This window comes from Cylas formicarius, unplaced genomic scaffold (genome assembly GCF_029955315.1).
Source record: "Cylas formicarius isolate icCylForm1 unplaced genomic scaffold, icCylForm1.1 PGA_scaffold_10__41_contigs__length_53128322, whole genome shotgun sequence".
Lineage (NCBI taxonomy): Eukaryota > Metazoa > Arthropoda > Insecta > Coleoptera > Brentidae > Cylas > Cylas formicarius.
The window spans coordinates 51,341,776-51,361,296 of NW_026844214.1; the positions used below are offsets into that span (position 1 = coordinate 51,341,776).

Here is a 19,521-nt window from a genome sequence, read left to right on the forward strand (position 1 = left end):
TTTTCTTTTATTTGGTGGAGCATATTCAAAAGCGTTTCTTGCCCATCTATTTTCCTCCATTCGTCTAACATGCCCATACCATGCCAGTTCTCTCGTTTCAATTCGTTCAATTGTTCTGTGTATTCGATTTGTACTGCGTCATTTGGTACGTGTCCTAATCTAGATACGCGACATGATCTTCTGAGAAATTCCATTTCTACAGCATCTGTTTTCCTTTAGCTGCCGACATTCCGATCCGTATGTCATTATTGTTTCTACGATTGCTCCGCATATTGTCAATTTTGATATTACAGATATTTGATTGGATCAAAGTGAAGGATTCAAAACTCGTTCTCGCCTCTGTCCCTGTTGTATCCTGCGTTGTGTGATAAGAATATCTAACTATGGAACCTTATTAGTCTGATTTATAAACAATTCCAAGATATAAGAGAATTAAAAAGAAAACAGGAAAATGGTGACGCGTTTTATGAAAGGCCTGTTATTAATTAAACGAATTTTATGTTTTTAAACGACCGAAGTGCCTCGATCGAAATACCTGAGAGACGTCCGGTCCGAAAAATCTCCAGACAATGAAATCAATACTCGGAAACCGTTCATGAAAATAGTGATACGTGTCGGTATGCGCGCACCTGATATCGTATTACGGAGGATCGGAACTTTTTAGGCACAATTTAGGAACGATATAATGGCGAGTTTAAAATCAATCTCGGACAATTACTCATCAATAAAATTCACCACCATAAAATCTCCGGGCTATATATTTATATATAGAGGTTTTGATTCGGTCCGGGTTCGTAATGGCCGACCATTTGCGGTTTATTAGATTTCATACGGCGACGTTTCGGAACGTTTAAGGAGTCGATATGACTGGGCGTTTTTTTTTTTGTTTTTTGGCTTCGGCGACGCGTAACGAACTTGGCCGCCATTTTGGGCACTACAATTAGTAACTGACAAGTATTGCTTGTACGTGTAGCCCCCAACTTTATTATTTTGATGTAACGGATCGTCGAATTAAAACGCAAAAGTAATATTCGGCCTGCTTTGAAATTCGATTCAAATTATTATTATTATTTATTTATTATTAATTTAAAGACATACTAAGTTATTATAATAATACTAATATAATAAGTAATAAACACAAATATCACTAATTATAAAAAAAACGGGAAGAGCTACTTAATGACATTTTTGAGAAAATAATTATTAACTAATTAATTAGACTAACATCCAAAAAACATTATTTAATCACATCCCTATTCAGAGAAAATTATCATATTTTGAAGTTTCGATAGTGGGTTTGGTGAATTTTTATTTTAAAAAATTACCAAATCCGACCTTTTAACTTAATAAAATTTAGAAGTGAAATTATTAACAAAGAGATAATCACTAACTCATAAAAAAGTCCCCATTCAAAATTGATACACCAGATTTCACACGACCACAATATTTCACAGAATTTCACGCAAAGCGTGTTGAAAAAGTGAGATGACTTTTAAGTTTTATCAAAGAGTATTTATTTACTCATCAAAATTAATGTTGTCCCCTTCAACGTTTTTCCTAGTCCTCGAAGCACTTCTGGTAAGCACTTCCTGGTATAGCCTTGCGCTCTTCCAGCGATATTTTCTCAATCGTTCCAAAATTCCTTCCCTTCGTGGGTTTCTTGACCTTTGGGAACAGGAAAAAGCGGCAGGAGGCCATATCCGGTGAATATGGTGGTTGAGGTATGATTGTAGTTTTGTTTTTGGCCAAAAAGTTAGATACAAGCAACGAGGAGAGAGCAGGTGCATTGTTTTCCCACAATTCAAGACGTTTTCTTCGTGTAACTTTCAGGTAATACTCTTTGTTGATCGTACGACCTTGTGGTAAGAATAGTAAGCAAAACCTTGACATTCTGGGTTCTTCTATTGGGACCACTGGACTTTAGTTTCGACGTCATAACCATATACCCATAATTCGTCATTTGAAAATATCAGGATCATCATTGATGTCATTTAACAGCCCTTGAGCGATGCTCTTTCGGCGGTCTTTTTATTCAAAATTAAGCAGTTTTGGAACCACTTTTGTTGCTACACGTTTCATGCCCAAAACTTTGACAAAAATCGTGTGGCACGATCCAATAGAAATGCCGACGTCTTCAGCCGCTGCTCTAAGAGTGATTCGACGATTTTTCGACACCATTGTTTAGTTTCATAAACATCTTTTTTTTGCTCAACATAGATTCATCATAAACCGTTGTTAATAATTCAAGTGTTTTGCAGCACTGTGTTCCATTTTTTACACAAATTTTTATGCAAATTCTTTGTTCCATTACTATTGACTTTCTGAACACACCTCGTATCTGACATACCACTCATAAAGTGCGTTTCAATTTGTAATACGGTTTGGTAAACATATAGGTCGTCAAAATGATCCAATTAATGCGAAGTGCTCAAAAATCTAGCTAAATTTTAGAAATGCATTACAATTTCACCAAGATTTCATAGATTTCACGGTGCTGGTTACAACAGATTTCAAGGGTGATTTACCTGTTGAAAAAAACTAATGTCCATATAATTTTGATTTTATTCAACGAATGAGACTTTTATTCAAAAAAATTTTTGTTACAACTTTGGAAAGTTACGAGTTTTTGTTTCATTAATGAAATTTAATTAACCAATTAGCTTAGGTAACTGAGTTAATTAAATACGAACGAGTAAATGAAACTAATGTCCAAAGAATCGTCGAAAATTGAGTGAAAATGTTAGTACTACTAAATGCAAAATTACATTTTATGAAAAGTTTTTGTGTCATTAATAAAATTTAATTACTTTTAATTAGCTTATTTAACTCAGTTAATTAAATACGAACGGATAAATGAAACTAACGTCCAAAGAACTGTGCAAAATCGAGTGAAAATGTTAGTGCTACAAATTTAAATTAATTTTACCACTGATAAGTTAGATTTAATTATAGTTAGCTTTATTCGCGACTCTAATCAAAGAACGAGACTTTTATTCAATGAAAAATTATATTTTTTCAAAAGTTTTTTGGTGCAACTCACACGTTCTTGTTTCATTATTAAAACTTAATTAATTTTAATTAACTCAGTTAACTGAAATAATTAAATACTAACGCGTAAATGAAACTAACTTCCAAAGAATCGTTGAAAATTGCGTGAAAATATTAGTACCATTAATTTACCTTAAATTAATTTTAGCTTTCATAACTTTAATTTAATTTTAGTTAACTTTATACGCGACGCAAATTATATTTTTCGAAAAGTTTATTGTCACAACTTTTGAATTTCACATGTTTTTTTTTAATTAATAAAATTTAATCACTTTTAATTAGCTTAGTTAACTGAATTAATTGAATAGGAACAAGAAAAGGAAATTAATTTCCAAATAATCGCTAAAAATTGAGTGAAAAGAACGAGACTTTTATTTAATGACAAATTATATTTTTGTTACAAGTTTGGAAACTCGCATGTTTTTTTTATTAATAAAATTTAATTACTTTTAATTAGCTTAGTTAACGAAATTAATTAACGGAAATAATTAAAATTAAATTTCCAAATTTGGTTTTTATCGAATTTAAAAGCAAAAAAAATTAAAACGAAAGTTTCGTTTTCCCTTTTACCGGTCAAACGTAATTAAACGCGACGAAGACACCCGATGCCGTTTCATCTCCCTTCCCGACGGCGAAAGAAAAAAAGTTAATAACTTAACAATATCCTCGGAAAGAGTTTAGGTTTTTACCACTTTAATGAATCGCCGTGGAGTCTTAAAAGTTGATTCGAGCGCGACGTCGTTTTTGTTGTTTTTACTCGGCCGCTACTCTGTCGGACGCGCTCGAAGAACCGCCAGACCGGTGATTTTAGTACCTCGCTGCTTCGCGTTAACAGTTTGTGTGTGTGTGTATGTGCTTGTGTGCGTGCGTTGTTTCCAAGCCGACACGCAAGCGAATCCCGCATTCTCGGTACCGTCTTCTTGTGTTTTTTGAACTCTCGAGTAAAATCATTGGGGTATTTTAGCGTACAGGTCCACCATTGGTATTGGTATTGGTAGTCCAAGCACTTAGGCCACCAGATGGGCCCCTTGTGCCCCCAGATTGCGCCAGAGGGCGTCCAAAATGTCGTCCCTCCTATAGAAGGTCAGCAACTCTTTTAGACCAATACCATACACTCCGTACGGTAATGATTTTTTAAAATATTTCTACAACATTCTCGAAGATATGTTGTAAATGTTTCCATTGCGCTACAGCATTTGGGATAGTAGTGCTTTTTTTTTTTTCGCAAAATATCATGGTTTTAAAATGCTTAAATATTCTTGTGCTGCATCGTTGAGCCCACCTTTTCGCAGATTTTTAATAATATATCCCACTGAGTGACGTACATCTTTAAACAATCAGCAATTCTATTCCATCGCACGTCAATGGCAAAGATTAAGACCTTGCTTCCTGCTTGACTGAACTTTGCTCTAGCTAGATGGTTATCGCGAAAATACTAAACAATTTGGACTACATATTCTTTCACGTCTGATCTGTTCTGGATAAGTCTTTATATATATAAAAGCGGTTTGGCTACCGCATCCCAACCTCCACGCGTCTCGATGGCTGTACATATCCTCTGCGAGACTTCTCTTTTGCATATCTTCATCAATTCCTGCCTTCCAGCTCTTCCGTGGTTTGCTTCTTTTCTTTCTTTGTGGTAGTCTCCACTCACATTAGTTTTTTTCCTTCAATAGTATCTAATCGTCTCTTAAATTGCTTCTAGAATACATCATTTCTATAGAAGTTACCTTTTCTTTCATAGCTTTTGACATTTTCCAAACCTCTGACCCATCGCAATTGTACTTTGCACAAAGGAATTAAACATACTTCTCCTAGTGTTTTGGGAAATTGGGTCACTCCATAACACTGGGTGTAATTGACGTAAAACTATATTAATTTTATTTTGTGCTTTCACTTCGTCCCTTCCATCCGATTTTATAGTCATTCCTAAGTACTTATACTGGTTTGTATGTTTAATAGTTCCGACATTAGTGTGCAAATCTTGTCCGTTTATTCTTGATCATCTGCAAATAATGGACTCACTGTGCATTTTCGTTTCCACTCCGTTAAGACCCATGTAAATTTTAAATAATGTGGGAGAGATACAACATCCCTGTCTTAGGCCTTTATTTAGCAAAAATTCTTGAGAGGTTTCTTTTCAAATAATCCAAATTCAAATACTTCAGTGTTTAAATCCATACCACATCTATGGAATCTATGTATAGTATCAGAAGGGTACTAGGATGTAAGATGTAAGGTTATGCCGCTACATCCTTTATTTGGGTTTGGAACTTTGAAGTCCATTGTTCCCCTAGAATCAAGATTAGAAGGCCTGGACGGTTAATACGTTGTCCAAGGTGAGCCACCCTGTGTTTCCTTGACGTGTGATCCAGTTTTCCAGGGTCCCCTGTTGTAGACACAAACCTAAATTACAACTGCACTGAACATAAAAACTGGTCTTCTGGTGCATATTTATCCGGAAAGCGTTCATGCATAATCGATTTTTTCTACGTACGCGTTACGGTATTATATCGCTAATTAAATTCAAATCTATTCTTTTACGATTTATATTAAAATGTCTTTTATTATGGTAATACGAATTGTAAACGCGCGCGCGCGTGTGTGTGAGAAATTGCAACGAAACCGGTAGCGGCAAAGTAATACTTTCGAATTTTTCTCGCATTACTGAACGTTTTCAACATTGCGCGGATTTTTCCCTCATTACGGCGAGCAACGATTGTGCGAAAAGATGGTTAATTAACCATTCTTCGTAATTCCAATAAATTTTACTTAATATTAATAAAAACGACAATAAAAGGAAAAAATATTACGAACGTCAAATTTTAATACAATATAATTATTATACAGGGTGTTCACAAAAAAAATTACAAACAGTTTTTAATTAAATGATGAAAACGGTTTAATAGCGCCACACAAAATAAAGAAACATTTTGACATAATTGTTCAAAGAAACTTCCACAGGCTACTGTAATGCTCTGTACAAAACTTCTGGATTCCTCCTGCGTCGGTTTTTGCTTAGTCGAAATCGCTGACGTTTCGCCAACCATCCTGTTGACTTCTTCAGGAAAGAGGAATCCAGAAGTTTTGTAATGAGCACATTTTGAAATAATTATGTTTAAGTGAATAAAAAAATAATACAGGGTGTCCCAAAAGTAACAATTTAACAAAAAAAAATTAATATAGATTAAAACAAAATGTTATCAGATTTTTTAAAACATTTAAGTTTGAAGAAACGAAATAAAACAATAACAGGATTATTATATAACTAAAGTATCATTCAGTTAAGCAATTTGCTCTGTTTTTGTTATATTTTTCTGTGTATTAGTTTTTGGGTATATTTTTTGCAAAACATTCACGAATACATTCACTGACATGACCGTAAGAATTGACAAACGTCAAAATTCAAACCGTGTGGTAAAATCTCCGAAAACGTCCGATTGCTCCCGAACTCGTGTGGTAAAATCCCGTTAACATTACTCCTAATTTGTTGAAGGAAACGCGTACAGAACTGGTAACAGTTTTTGGCCGTCCATTCAGCGCATTTAACGATTCGGGTCTTCGAAAAATGTTAGATCTGATAATACCTGCACTAGAAAATAAAATCGCAATTAACCTGGAAAATATCAAAAAAAAAATTAACGACAGAATTATATTAGTATATTAGGAATCAAAGTTCAATTTATTGGCAATAATAAATAAGTGTCTAGTTGGAACGACTTGTGATGTGATTATGTCAGCAATATTTCTTGATCCAAGATTCAAAGTAATTTTATTTACTTTACAAATTGACACAGCTAAAACCTACATCTCATATGTATGGAATGCTCCAAAAAAAATAAATGAAGGCAACAACTTAGTTGAAGAGTCAGTCAGAAGAAGATCAAATAGAGCAATTTTTAAAAAACAAAAACAAAATTTATCTTCGAAATATGATAATACAGCAGATATTCGATGGTGGTTATCGTTATTATGAAAAATCGCGCGAAAAGCGAAATATGTGTGTCTTAAAATATTAGGCAACAAAAGAAACGCCATCAAACTGTAAAACAAATTATTGGTTTACCTATGACACAAGTGAGTGTTGAACGAGCATTTTCAGCACTGAAATATATTTTAAATTATCAAAAGTGGAATTTAAAAAAAAATTATTGGAAGATGTCTTAGATTAAATAGTACAATTATTGAACTGAGGTGGCTTTTACTTGATGAAAATCCATTTATCAAAAAAAAAAAAAAATAAGAACTAAAAGTTTTTTCGAAAGATTATCACGAAATTATATATTTTTATATAACAATTGTTTCGACAACACCGTGTCTTTATCAAATGTGTTTAGTTACAATTAATTTTTATATATATTCATACATACTAAAATTCATGATTTACTTAATATATCTTTAGTTTAATTAACTAAAATTTTTAGTTATTTTGGAATGCGGAATTATTTGTATATATTTTTACTATAAAATAAATATGTCAACAATTTTTTTCTCTTATTTTTAATAATAATAATTACTTTATTTACAAATAACCAAAAATTAAGCATGACACAACATTTTTAAGGAAGTAAAAATTAATTGAAATAAAGCAACGTCAGAGAGAAAAGAAACAATTATCATTATTTAAAATATAAAGCAAAAACAAAAAAAAAACTGACTAACTAAAACAAATTCGTGCCTCTCCAATACAGAAACGGTCCCAAACAATTCATTGTAATTTTAAATTTTTAATATTTATGAAAAGCAAAAATGCCATCACCACTTAAAATGCAGTTGATTGAAATTTTTAACATTGAAATTTTTAAAAGCATCAATTTTTTGTTGGTAATTTTTGCCAACTGTGATTAAAATTATGACAAGTGACTTATTTGTTAAATATTAAAAAAACAGTTTTAACCATTATTTCATATCGGTTCACGAAAACGAAAACGATATTTTTTGGGTGTGAACGAAAAGAGCGAAAACGAAATTTTTCGTTTCCGTTCTGATCTGAATCGAACTAAATACTTTTCGTTTTTAGTTTCTGCTTTAAAGTATTCTACAATTGCCACAAAAAAAAACCGGAAATAGATATTCATATAAAATTTAAAAAAAAACCATAAATTTTTAAAGAAAAATGGTGTTTTTTTTTAATCAATGATTTTCGATTTTTTCAATAAAAATCAAAGTTTACCCAACGCTGGGTCCCACTAATCGAGTGATATTTTGGAAATTGGAAGTCGGGACACATTACCGGCATTCCCGTCGACTTATTTTTGTCAACAAAGAACAAACGGTCGGATCGATACCGGCTCGACAATTCGTGTTCGTCCGTTAGACGTGGAAAAATCCGCATTGAATTTTTTCGGAAAAAATCGTATACCGGACGAATTGAAACTCGCGACGCCACGATTACGGTGTTCAAACACTGAAACAATGGCCGATTCGGCTGAAATTTATGTGTGTACAATGACGGACGCGTAATTGTATGGTAATTACCGTCGGAATTTTTAATTGTATTGTCGAATTAATGTAACCTTATAATTAGGAGTTGAGCCTTTAACCGTTTCCTATTTAATCTCTAATTGAATAAGTCATCGTCGTTCTGCCACGAGCGGCGCTACTTCTAATTAATTCATTTCAGACGTCGCGCATCGATCGTCTTTCGATTTGGTTCCGTCGAAATTTTGGTTAAGCTTGGGCTGTGATTTTTTTGTCGTTTGAAGCTGATGAAACACAAAAAGGTTTAAAATTGCGCACTAATCGACAAAAAAATCAGATGAAAATGTTATATACACTGAGAGAAATTTTTTCCTGCGCTTCATTTAAATCACTTTTTCTACTCCCGTCTCTAAAATACCTAATTACACACAGATCTAGCGTGCGGGAAGGGTCACTTTACCGCGCCAGTTTCGTTTCCCATGGATCGGAGCCACTTCGGACATTTCCGGGATTTTACCGCACGAGTTCGGGAGCAATCGGATGTTTTCGGAGATATTTCCCACGCCTGGAATTATGGCGTTTTTTTTGTTAAAGGCATTAATCAGCAGCAAACGCAGAAATGCAGGCAATTCACACGCTTTCAAACTAAGAAGTATTGTAATGAAATTAAAAATAGAGACAATATTTAAATCACCTTTCAATAACCGATGCGTAGGTCGCGGCGGACCCCAACCATGGTCGCCTAGGTTCCCATATCTAAATAGTTTGGACTTTTTCTTATGAGGGCATCTTAAAAGTCTTTATCGGTTCCTGATTAACAATATAGAAGAGCTGAAGGGTCGTACACCCTCCTGCGATTTAATAAGAAACACTGGAGGTATACTTCAAAGAATGCGCGACAATACGAAGAAAAGAGCTGAAAGGTGGAGGACACTTTGAGCAACTCATCTAGTTTTTACGTTCTACTTTTTTTCAAAAAGGTTGTTGGAAAAGTGGAAAAGTAAAAAGAACAGTATTCTATTTTTTTTTTCTGAAGGACACTAAAAAGTAGGTATTTTGTACTCTGCTCTGGTCCTACTGGATTTTACAAAAACATTTGATACTATCAATCACAGACTGTTGATTTCCAACTGTCGGTATATGGGATTTGATGACAAAACGTTAAGCTTTTTTGAGTCGTATCTATATAACAGGCGTCAAAAAGTTCTGTTGCAGGACCGGCTATCAACTACTCTAGATATTCCATCAGGGGTACCACAGGGTTCAGTATTAGGTCCATTACTGTTTTTCATTTATACAGCAGATTTGGGTGGTGTAGTTGCATAGTGCCAGTACAATTTTCACAAGTTCGACCACATATCCGCCGCTCTCAAAAGATTGAATTGGTTAAAAATCAAAGACGTTTTCAAATACAACTTTTTATGCAGTTTGAAACGTGTAATACATTCCAACATTCCAAAATATTTGAATGACAAATTAGTCTTTAGGAAATCCATTCCCGTCTTGAATCTAAGACACCAATCATCACTCACTATGCCATTTCACAAAACAAAAAAAATTCAATGTTCTTTTACATATAATGCTGTAAGCTTGTTCAACTCCTTAAATAGCGGCCTCAAATCAAAGTTCATGTAAAAATTTTAGCTTACATTTAAAGAAAGTTACGAAACATAATCCGTTAGAATACATATATATCATTCATTCTATTTTGTAATTTCATACATACTTGTAATTTATATGTAGTTGAAGTTAAAAATGGGTTAAGTGTGAGTGGCCTTAATGACAGACTTCACTCATGTAATGCTAATAAAGACTATTTATTATTATTATTATTATTATTATATAAATTTCTATTTTCCATGAAAAAAAAATCTCGATTTAACGAGTGCAATGGCCATCTAATTAAGCAAAATAATATATGTTCATAGACACGCCACTGAATTCTTTAAAATAAATAATGACATTTGCATTCACGCTGTCATATTAACGATATCGTTATGACACTGCGGAGATGAGGTTTGCATTTTTTTAAGCGAAATGGAAATTCCTTAAGAATGATTGCAGAATGTAAGAAAATCAGTGGCGTACCAGCAGACTGGTGGATTTTTACACTAAATAATGCCCCACGTATGTTCATATGAAGTTTTCTCTTTACAACGGAAAATTGCGCTCTTAATTAGCAAACACCCTGTATATATGCACTGCGGATATAATCCCACTGCGTGGTGATTGCGGGGCCGCCGTCAGGTGCGCACCTGGGGCGACAATAAACGCAGCAGAAAAGTCAAAGTCGCCCATAAAAGTTGCTCGAGCTGCGGCGACCACGACGGAAAACGATCATTTCGCACGTCCTGCATTATGACTCCCTCCACCGCCCCGCTCCGGATACCAAAAATGATTATTATTCCGGGGGACTGTCGTTTTGAACGCGACATATAAAGTCAAACGAGAAATTTAGCGCGAATTTAAATAACAAGGGAAATAATCGACTATCTGAACAGTTCATTTTAAAAGTGAATTTAATTTATCTTTTGCGGTTAAGATATATGGTTGACTTGAAATGCTAAATCGCATTTAAGGGATTTAATTTTATACATCCTAGTAAAAAGTCGCTATTATTAAGTGTATAATATGACCTTTCTTACCTTAACCCACATTATCCCAAGCACAAAAAAATTAAAAAATATTTGTCTGCTCTGAAATTACACATTACATTACATGTGTCAAAAAAAAAAATGAAAACTCGAAAAAAAGAAAAAATACTGGTGCGTAAACGAACCACTGAGAAAAAACATTAAATAATGTTTTGGGGCACATAAGACGTAACATATTCAAATTCGACAGAAAAAAAGCAGATTATTTTCCAAATAGAACCTGATTTCATACATGTTACATTTATAATAAGCTACTGAAGTATAAGGTTGTTCGGAAAGTCATTTCGTTTTTTCCCGTCAGAGGACTTAATTACGTTTTTTCGAAACCAACTTCACACTTAAGCCGCATAACCATTATATGTCTTGAGAGCTGATATTGCAAGGCTTGTGTGTGAAAAAGTTCTATTAATTCTACGCAGTAGTTTTTGGTTGGTGCCCTTTTAAATATGGAGAGCAATAAGCAGCATTTTCGTCATATTTTACTTTTTCACTTCAGAAAAGGTAAAAATGCTGTCCAAGCGAGAAAAAAATTGACGGATGTGTATGGAGAAGGCGTGTTAACAGTACGCCAGTGCCAGAACTGGTTTACAAAATTTCGATCCGGCAATTTTGATGTCGAAGATGCACCACGCTCTGGAAGGCCGGTCGAAGCTGACAAAGATGCGATAAAGGCATTAGTTGATGCAAATCGGCGAATAACCACACGAAAGATCGGTGAGAGATTAAATTTGTCGAATTCGACTTTTTATGGCCATTTGAAAGGCATGGGCCTAACCTCGAAGCTCGATGTGTGGGTGCCCCATGTCCTTACGGAGCGAAATTTGTGTCGTCGCGTTGACGTGTGTGATTCGCTCCTCAAACGTCAAGAAAATTATCCATTTTTGAAGCGGATTATTACTGGGGACGAAAAATGGGTCGTATACAACAATGTTAAACGCAAGAGGTCACGGAGCAGAAAAGATGAACCGGCTCAAAGCGTGTCAAAAGCCAACATTCACCAAAAAAAGGTGATGCTCTCCGTTTGGTGGGATGTCAAAGGAATCGTTTTTTTTTTTGAGCTTTTGCCGGACAATACAACGATTAATTCAGAAGTCTATTGTCATCAACTGGACAAATTGAATGATTCACTTAAAGAGAAGAGGCCCGAATTAATCAACAGGAAGGGTGTAGTGTTCCACCAGGATAATGCGAGACCTCACACAAGTTTGGTCACTCGCCAAAAACTTTTACAGCTTGAATGGGACGTACTGCAACATCCACCATATTCTCCAGATCTGGCGCCTTCCGACTACTATTTGTTCCGGTCCCTGCAAAATTTTTTGGATGGCAAAACCTTTACCTCAGATGAAGATGTCAAAAACCACCTGAACCAGTTTTTTGCCAGTAAGGACCAAAACTTTTATGAGAGGGGAATTATGTTATTGCCAGAAAGATGGCAAAAGGTGTTGGACCAGAATGGCCACTATATAATTTAATAAAATATGTATTCATTATACGAAAACTGTCTTTCATGTTCCCCAAAAAAAACGAAATGACTTTCCGAACAACCCAATAATTAACTTTGGGGATGGGAACGCTTTTGATACTCGCTCTTAATCTTGTTTTAACGCACTTCTAGCCGATTCTGCTAGCTTCAAATGAATGTCACGTTCCATAATTTTTTTCTGTTCTTCATGGTTTTCTGATGCTTTGACTTTGATGTTTAACAGATCACATGTTCGCGTGGTTGGTGGAGCAGTAGATTAAAATCTTTTTTGATTATTTTTTTATAAGCCCATTCATTAACTACTTTTAAATTATTTTCTTCACAGTGAGGCTCATAAATATTAAACATTTCTTTTTATAGTCAGTTCAGGATGAAGATATTTTCTGTCGAAATTGTTAATATGGTTTTGAACAATCGTATTTGCTTCATCACGTATTTTTCTCGAAGATCCAGGCAAACGTGATCGTAATTTTTTTACAAACAGTAACTTTGCCTGTTTTAGAATTTCACCAATACGTAAAACTCTCATTTCGACATGAACCTTTTCCGTTTCTCTGGCGTCTTCTATTTACAACGCTGCGTCCGGTCGCTTCGTATAGCAATATATTTTCCTTAATCTTAAGTTTCAAAACATTTCGAAAATACGTTTTCTTTCTGTTTAAGTTAAATTTTTTCCACCATGGCAATCTTAATTTTGAAAAACTTTGGCAGGAATAATTTTTCCCCATTGTGTATCGCATCTTTTTCCTGAATTCCGTTTAATTTTACGAATTTTTTGAATACAAGTACCACTCCTGTGTTCTCTGAATCCTTCTTTGAAGGTGCTGTTTTGTAAATTCTCATTCACAATTACTTCCTCTTCCTCTGTTGAAGAATGAACTTCTAAAATTCTCCTTGTTTTTTTAAATCTGTTCTATGAGTTTAATTCCTCAATACCGATTCATTTTTTTGACAGTTCAACGTAAATTATAAATGTCACAACTGCCAACTTAATAGAAAATGAAAATTTACTTAAGCCACTTTCAAAATAAACGGCTCATATCAATAAAATAAATTTGGTATAGTGCGTTCGCAGATAAATGGTTTTGGATTATTGAATGATATGAAACTAGCTGTCGATAAACATGCAGTAAGTGAGCAATGCAAAAATATATAGTACGGGGCAGAAAATAATAAGAATGGCACAAAATTTCTGTTATATACTTAATGAGATGGTACAGAACAAATTTTAAAATATTAGGTACTTATACAGGATGTTCGAAAATTCAGTTCGGAAACTTGGAAAAAGGATTCAACTTGGTAAAATAATGATAGTAGGTCATGTAACAAAATTTAGAAATCGTAATATTTTCCGAGTTATAACTTGTCAAAATACATTTTTTTAAATTTTATTTTTAACGGAGTGGGCAAAATCTCTATTTTACACGCAGCTCTGATCTAGTAAACGCCATCGCTACAAAATAAAAGTGTTTCAAAAATCTGTCACTAGAGGGCGCTTTACCTAGAACATTTTGTTTATTTTCCCTGTATTTTTTTTTATTTAGACTGATATTGCAAAATAGAACAGATTGCTTCAAGCAGAATCACAAATCCTCAAAAATTGTTACTCTTCTTTTAAGTCGATAATTTTAATACTGACACTGAGGCAAGTCGCGGTATTTTTTTCAAATAGCCCACGTTTTTGTGTGTTTTTAATTTTCCACAATTTTTTAATTTATTGAATCTACGAAGAAATCACTTGAAAACAGTGTTGGGCGAACTTTGATTTTTATAAAAAAAAAATCAAAAATCATTGATGTTTTTCAAAAAATCATGACTTTAATTTTAATTGTTTTTTTTTTTATTTTGAAGTTCCTGTGCAAATACGTCAAAGAACATGTAGTCCAAGTGACGTCAATTGTTTGAAGCTGTACGTCACTCAGTCGGACATATTATTAAAAAAACAAATATTGTCTTAAATATCTCAGACGTTGTAGAGCAGCGGAAACATTTACTACATATTTTCGAGAATGTTGTAGAATTACCATTATCAAAAATACAAAAAATGTCCATTAAGAAAAATAAGGTTTTGGATGAAATAATAAAAAACGTAAATGGAATCCAGTGGTGGACATTGCAAAAGGATGAGCCAGAAGTATGCAATACTACACGACGAAAATTCGGAGGAATTCATTTTTATTTTATCACTTGATTAAAATCAGCCCAATCATGTTTCTCCTTTAAATTTTTTATTCACATTTACTAAAAACATAACTTTTGTGTTAATAAACGTTTAAAACATTTTTGCTATATATTTTACGTGGTTATTATTGTATTCAATATTTCAGACGTATCACTTAGCACTTAATTGTCTCCGGGTTATTGAGGTTACGCGGCAAGGACCGTAAGAATAAATCTAGCCCTTATCCGGCAACGAAAAACAGAAGAATGAGATGCACGCTTTGCGGCGCTTACGAGCGTCTTCGTCCGCGTACCTGTAACAGGGTCAACACCAGGAAGAACTGCAGGAGAAAATATCCATGGGTCATGCTCCTACACAACAGTCGCCACACGACACTGCACATCATCACTGTAACAGAGGCGTCGGTTCTGCGACGTCGTCCGCATCGAAACTATCCGTCAATCGCGAAGTCTCCGGTCGTCGAACGACGGACGCGACATATTACTCCAAAACGCGCGCGATCCGCGAGATATATCGTCGGAAAAGTGTGGCACACGACAGCGTTTTACGTGTTAGTACGCGAAACCAACAGCGGCGGCAGCAGCAGCAGCAACAGCGACACGCACAACACAGGACGTTCGCGCGACTACTGAAAGCCGGCGCAGCCGCGGGGCCTCCCTCTCTTCTCCTCGGGGCCCACAGCATCCCGCGATGGACCAATGGCGTGTTAGCTCGCGGGCTTCTTTGTCAGATCACCGAGAGGCAAGCCGCCAGCGCGGCGGCGGTTGTTTTGGCCTGGCCCCGAGGCTACCACTTGTTGCCCCCGATCGGGTTCGAGCCGCGGCCGGTGCCGCCAGGTGGCGCGCGCGCTTGCAGCTCTTGCGTTGCGCCTGGCGCGTGTGTACGGACGACCGCTTAGAGACACGCCGCACACTAGTTGAAACCGAAGATTTGGCTTCGGAAAATTCGTTATCGAAATGAAGTGATATTGTCCGTGCTGTAGGGTTTGAAAACATAGGTTTAGGGATGTTCCGATACCATTAAAATATCGATACCTACTGATTTTGATAGTAGTCAAATGTTTTTCCGATACTACTCAAATAAATACTCCTAAAGTATCGATACTTACTCATATCGATACCTTTAGCACTTTATTATTTTTTTTATTTATTTTAAGGAAACTAACAATGAACGTTGAAGGACAATAATTAAAACAAAATTAAGAAGGAAAAGAAAACTTTTATTATAAACGTTCGCATCACGTTAAGCACGTACTTTAAACACAAAACTCCATGATAACATTGGAATAATAACCCGATGATTACAATAAATAAAATTATTCGTAAGCAATCTCTTGTATAACAATTTATGTTGATTGACAATGAAAAAAAGTAAAGGGCGGACGTCTTTCTCGCGTTTGGCTCGGGCTCGGTCGAGTGAATTCGGACGAGTTCGGCTTCGCTGGCGCGGGACAACACGTCACCACAGATCAGATAGAGATTATGTTTGTCTGATGCGTTCGGTTTTTTTTTTTTAATGGTGAGGCTGATTCGATTTGATACCAAGTACTTTTGTTTCGGTACCGCGTAAGTATCGCAAGATTGATTCGATGCTCTAAATACTCGTATTTACTAGTATCGGAATATCCCCACATAGGTTAATAATCGCCAACATTTATCATGGCAACGTTGCGTTTTGGTTAGAGTTAAGAACTGAAGGTGGGTTGAGTTTGTAAAATGGTGGAAGCAATTAAATGCAAGTTTCATTCTGTTTTCTTAAAAGGTGTTGTTTATTCCCATAAAAACATCAGCGTTAACCACGAACATGTTACGTGGGTATTTTAATTGGAACGCCCCATATTTTATAGTTGCACGTAAATTAGCAATTGGGTATATCTATTTTCACTGGTTTTCGAGTTATAAGCAAAAAATCAAAATATTGCACATAGAAAGAGTTAAAGTAATCACATTTCATATTGACGTTTTGTGTAAAAAAGTAACTGACATGTCTAGGTGGGTTCAGATTTTTCATAAAAGTTGCATTTAAATGAGAAAAACTTTTCTGGGTTCCTCCTGCGTCGGTTTTTGTTGACTCTAACTTGCTAACGTTTCGCCAATCATCCTGTTGGCTTCTTCAGAGGTTGACTGAAACTGTAGAATCCATCTTTGCTAAAGTTCCTATCCCTGAAACTCTCACCATCATTTCAGATATATTAAATTCCGAAAATCTGGAACCAAACCTTCTCACCTTAATTGAAAAATGCTTGTCTGGAACATATTTTTCTTATAACGGTCAAATTTTTGAACAAACGTCGGGAACAGTTATGGGCTCTCCACTACCACCAGTCATTGCGAATATATTTATGGAAGCCTTTAAGAAAGCTGTCGACCAAAACCAAAACCAAAATTATGGTCAGGAATCCCTATTTTCTTAGACATTTAAACTCTATACACCCTAACATACAGTTTACCATTGAGTTGGAAACTGATAATAATTTTCCAGTCCACCAGTCATCGCAGATATATTTATAGAAACCTTTAAGAAAGCTCTCGACACCCTCATTGACCTAGCATTGGGTCATTGTGTTTACAGAAAACTTACGCACACAGATCGATACCTTAGTGCGTTGTCACATCACCATCCGGCCCAAAAATCATCGGTTATCAACTCTCTTGTTTACAGAGTCGTAAATCTGAACCCAGAATTAAAACTACCTCTGCTCTTCTCCCTAATAACTTCCACATTAGAGATATTAAGTGTTCCATCACAAAATACACTATAACCATGAAGCCTAAAGCAATCCCACACTTGCCACTGTTGGTCCTTCCTTACATTGAAAACATCACTGACCACATAATGAAAGTTCTAAAGAAATATAACGTCAAAACCAGATTTACCACTTACCGTTGCCGAACACAATCACGAAACCGGACATTTTCATTCGATAAAACTACTTGCATGTAATCAATTCTGACAGTCTTAACCGCGATGCAGGTCATTCAGTCATCCAAACAATATAAAAGCAGGTAAAGAGTAAAATTCCAGCCAGTTTCAGTCAAGCTCTGAAGAAGCCAACAGGATGATTGGCGAAACGTTAGCTAGTTCGACTCAACAAAAACCGACGAAGGAGGAATCCAGAAGTTTTATAAATATTTGCATGAATATTTGTATTTCAATTACAATGTACCAGGTGCATTTGTTCTTGACAAACAACAAAACATTCTTCTGTACTTCCAATAATCTCGGCATTGAAAAATTTAAAACTTCATGAAGTTTGCGATGGAGTGATAGATGTCAACGTTATGCTTCTTATTAAGTTCTCATGTATCCAGATATAGTTGTTTGGTGAGTCTCGATTAAACAAAATACGCTGACGTTCCTGTACGTCTTAACTTTCGAAGCAGCTGAATGTTTTGTTACCTTTTGATACTTTTAGCTCCTTCTGAAGATTCTGATATGGTTTCAGCATTGACGCAACTTCTTGTTTCCCTTCTAGATACTCATACACATTTGCGTTGCTCAAGAAAGTTGCTAACGAAACTCTAGCAAGGTTGCTGATGAACAGTCGTCAAAGGCTTTGCTTGGACGATCAATGCGTCATTTTATATATATATATATATATATATATATATATATATATATATATATATATATATATATATATATATATATATATATATATATATATATATATATATATTCACGTATTGATTCACGGAATTTACTCGAACCCTGCATTCAACTGGAATCCTGCAGACGTTTCGCCAAGATCTCACTTGGCATCTTCAATGCTCGCGCTCCGACAACACTTCGAACATTGGTGAAATTCCGTACGCCCGCCACTGGTGTATTTAAATGCCTCTTGATACAAAATACATGTGTGCCAAATTTCATTAAAATATTTGAAGTGGTGAACAGATATTAAAAAAAATGTTTTCAATTCACAAAAATTCTAGTACCTTATATCTCAAAAGTTAACACGTTTAGGATATATGATCATATGAAGACTCCTTTTGAAAATGCACCCAAAAACGCCCCCTGAATTATTGACATTCAGTTAGAAAACAGCCTGTATGTAAGTATAAATAAAAATAAAAATAATAACACCTATCGTAATTTTTTGTGTGAAAACTAGCATTTTTTTTTTGAAAAATTAATATATTTGAAAAACTATTTGGCTTAGGTATATATTATTGTTAATAAAACCATTAAAGAATTTCATAACGAATTCATAACAAAATATAAAAATATGACGTTAAATTTAGAAAAATCTCACGCCTTTTTGAGCCACCTGGTATACTTAAAAATAATTTTAAATTTTGTATTCACCATTTTCTTATAACTTTTGAAACCAATGAGATAATGAATCGTTGACTCGCCCTGTACAAGTTTGAGTTTTGCTGTAAACTGTCATCATCATCAGTGTAGAATTGCTAACGGCTTGTCCGTTGAACCAATTTGTTTGTTGTTTTATGCGGAATAAATCGCAAAGCCTTAAGGAACCCTGTTGGACGTTAACGAGACGTATTTACCGACTTTTCAAATTCATCAGATAAGATCAGATCAGATAGCCGCAGTCAAAGAAGCTTCGCATAAAGAAGAACTAGAGAAATATATTAAAAATACTATTTTATTAATTATCTTTTACCCAATTCCGTTGAAAATTGACCACAGTACGAATCTAACTCGACAATCTATCTAGCCAGGCGGTACAATTTTTGTTTGACATTAGTTGTGGCCATTTTTCTTCA

The 19,521-nt window shown here is 34.9% G+C and overlaps 1 protein-coding gene across 1 annotated transcript in view; it reads right to left on the bottom strand.

Moving 5' to 3' along the window:
• The window catches only part of LOC132704539 (protein jagged-1-like), a 382,568-nt gene extending 366,963 nt beyond the window's left edge, over positions 1-15,605 (bottom strand). The window contains exon 1 of the mRNA XM_060674629.1: positions 15,084-15,605. Coding sequence (XP_060530612.1) covers positions 15,084-15,176 — 93 coding nt within the window. The 5' untranslated portion in view covers positions 15,177-15,605. The remainder of the gene's footprint in view (positions 1-15,083) is intronic.
• Between the last annotated feature and the right edge of the window lie 3,916 nt (positions 15,606-19,521).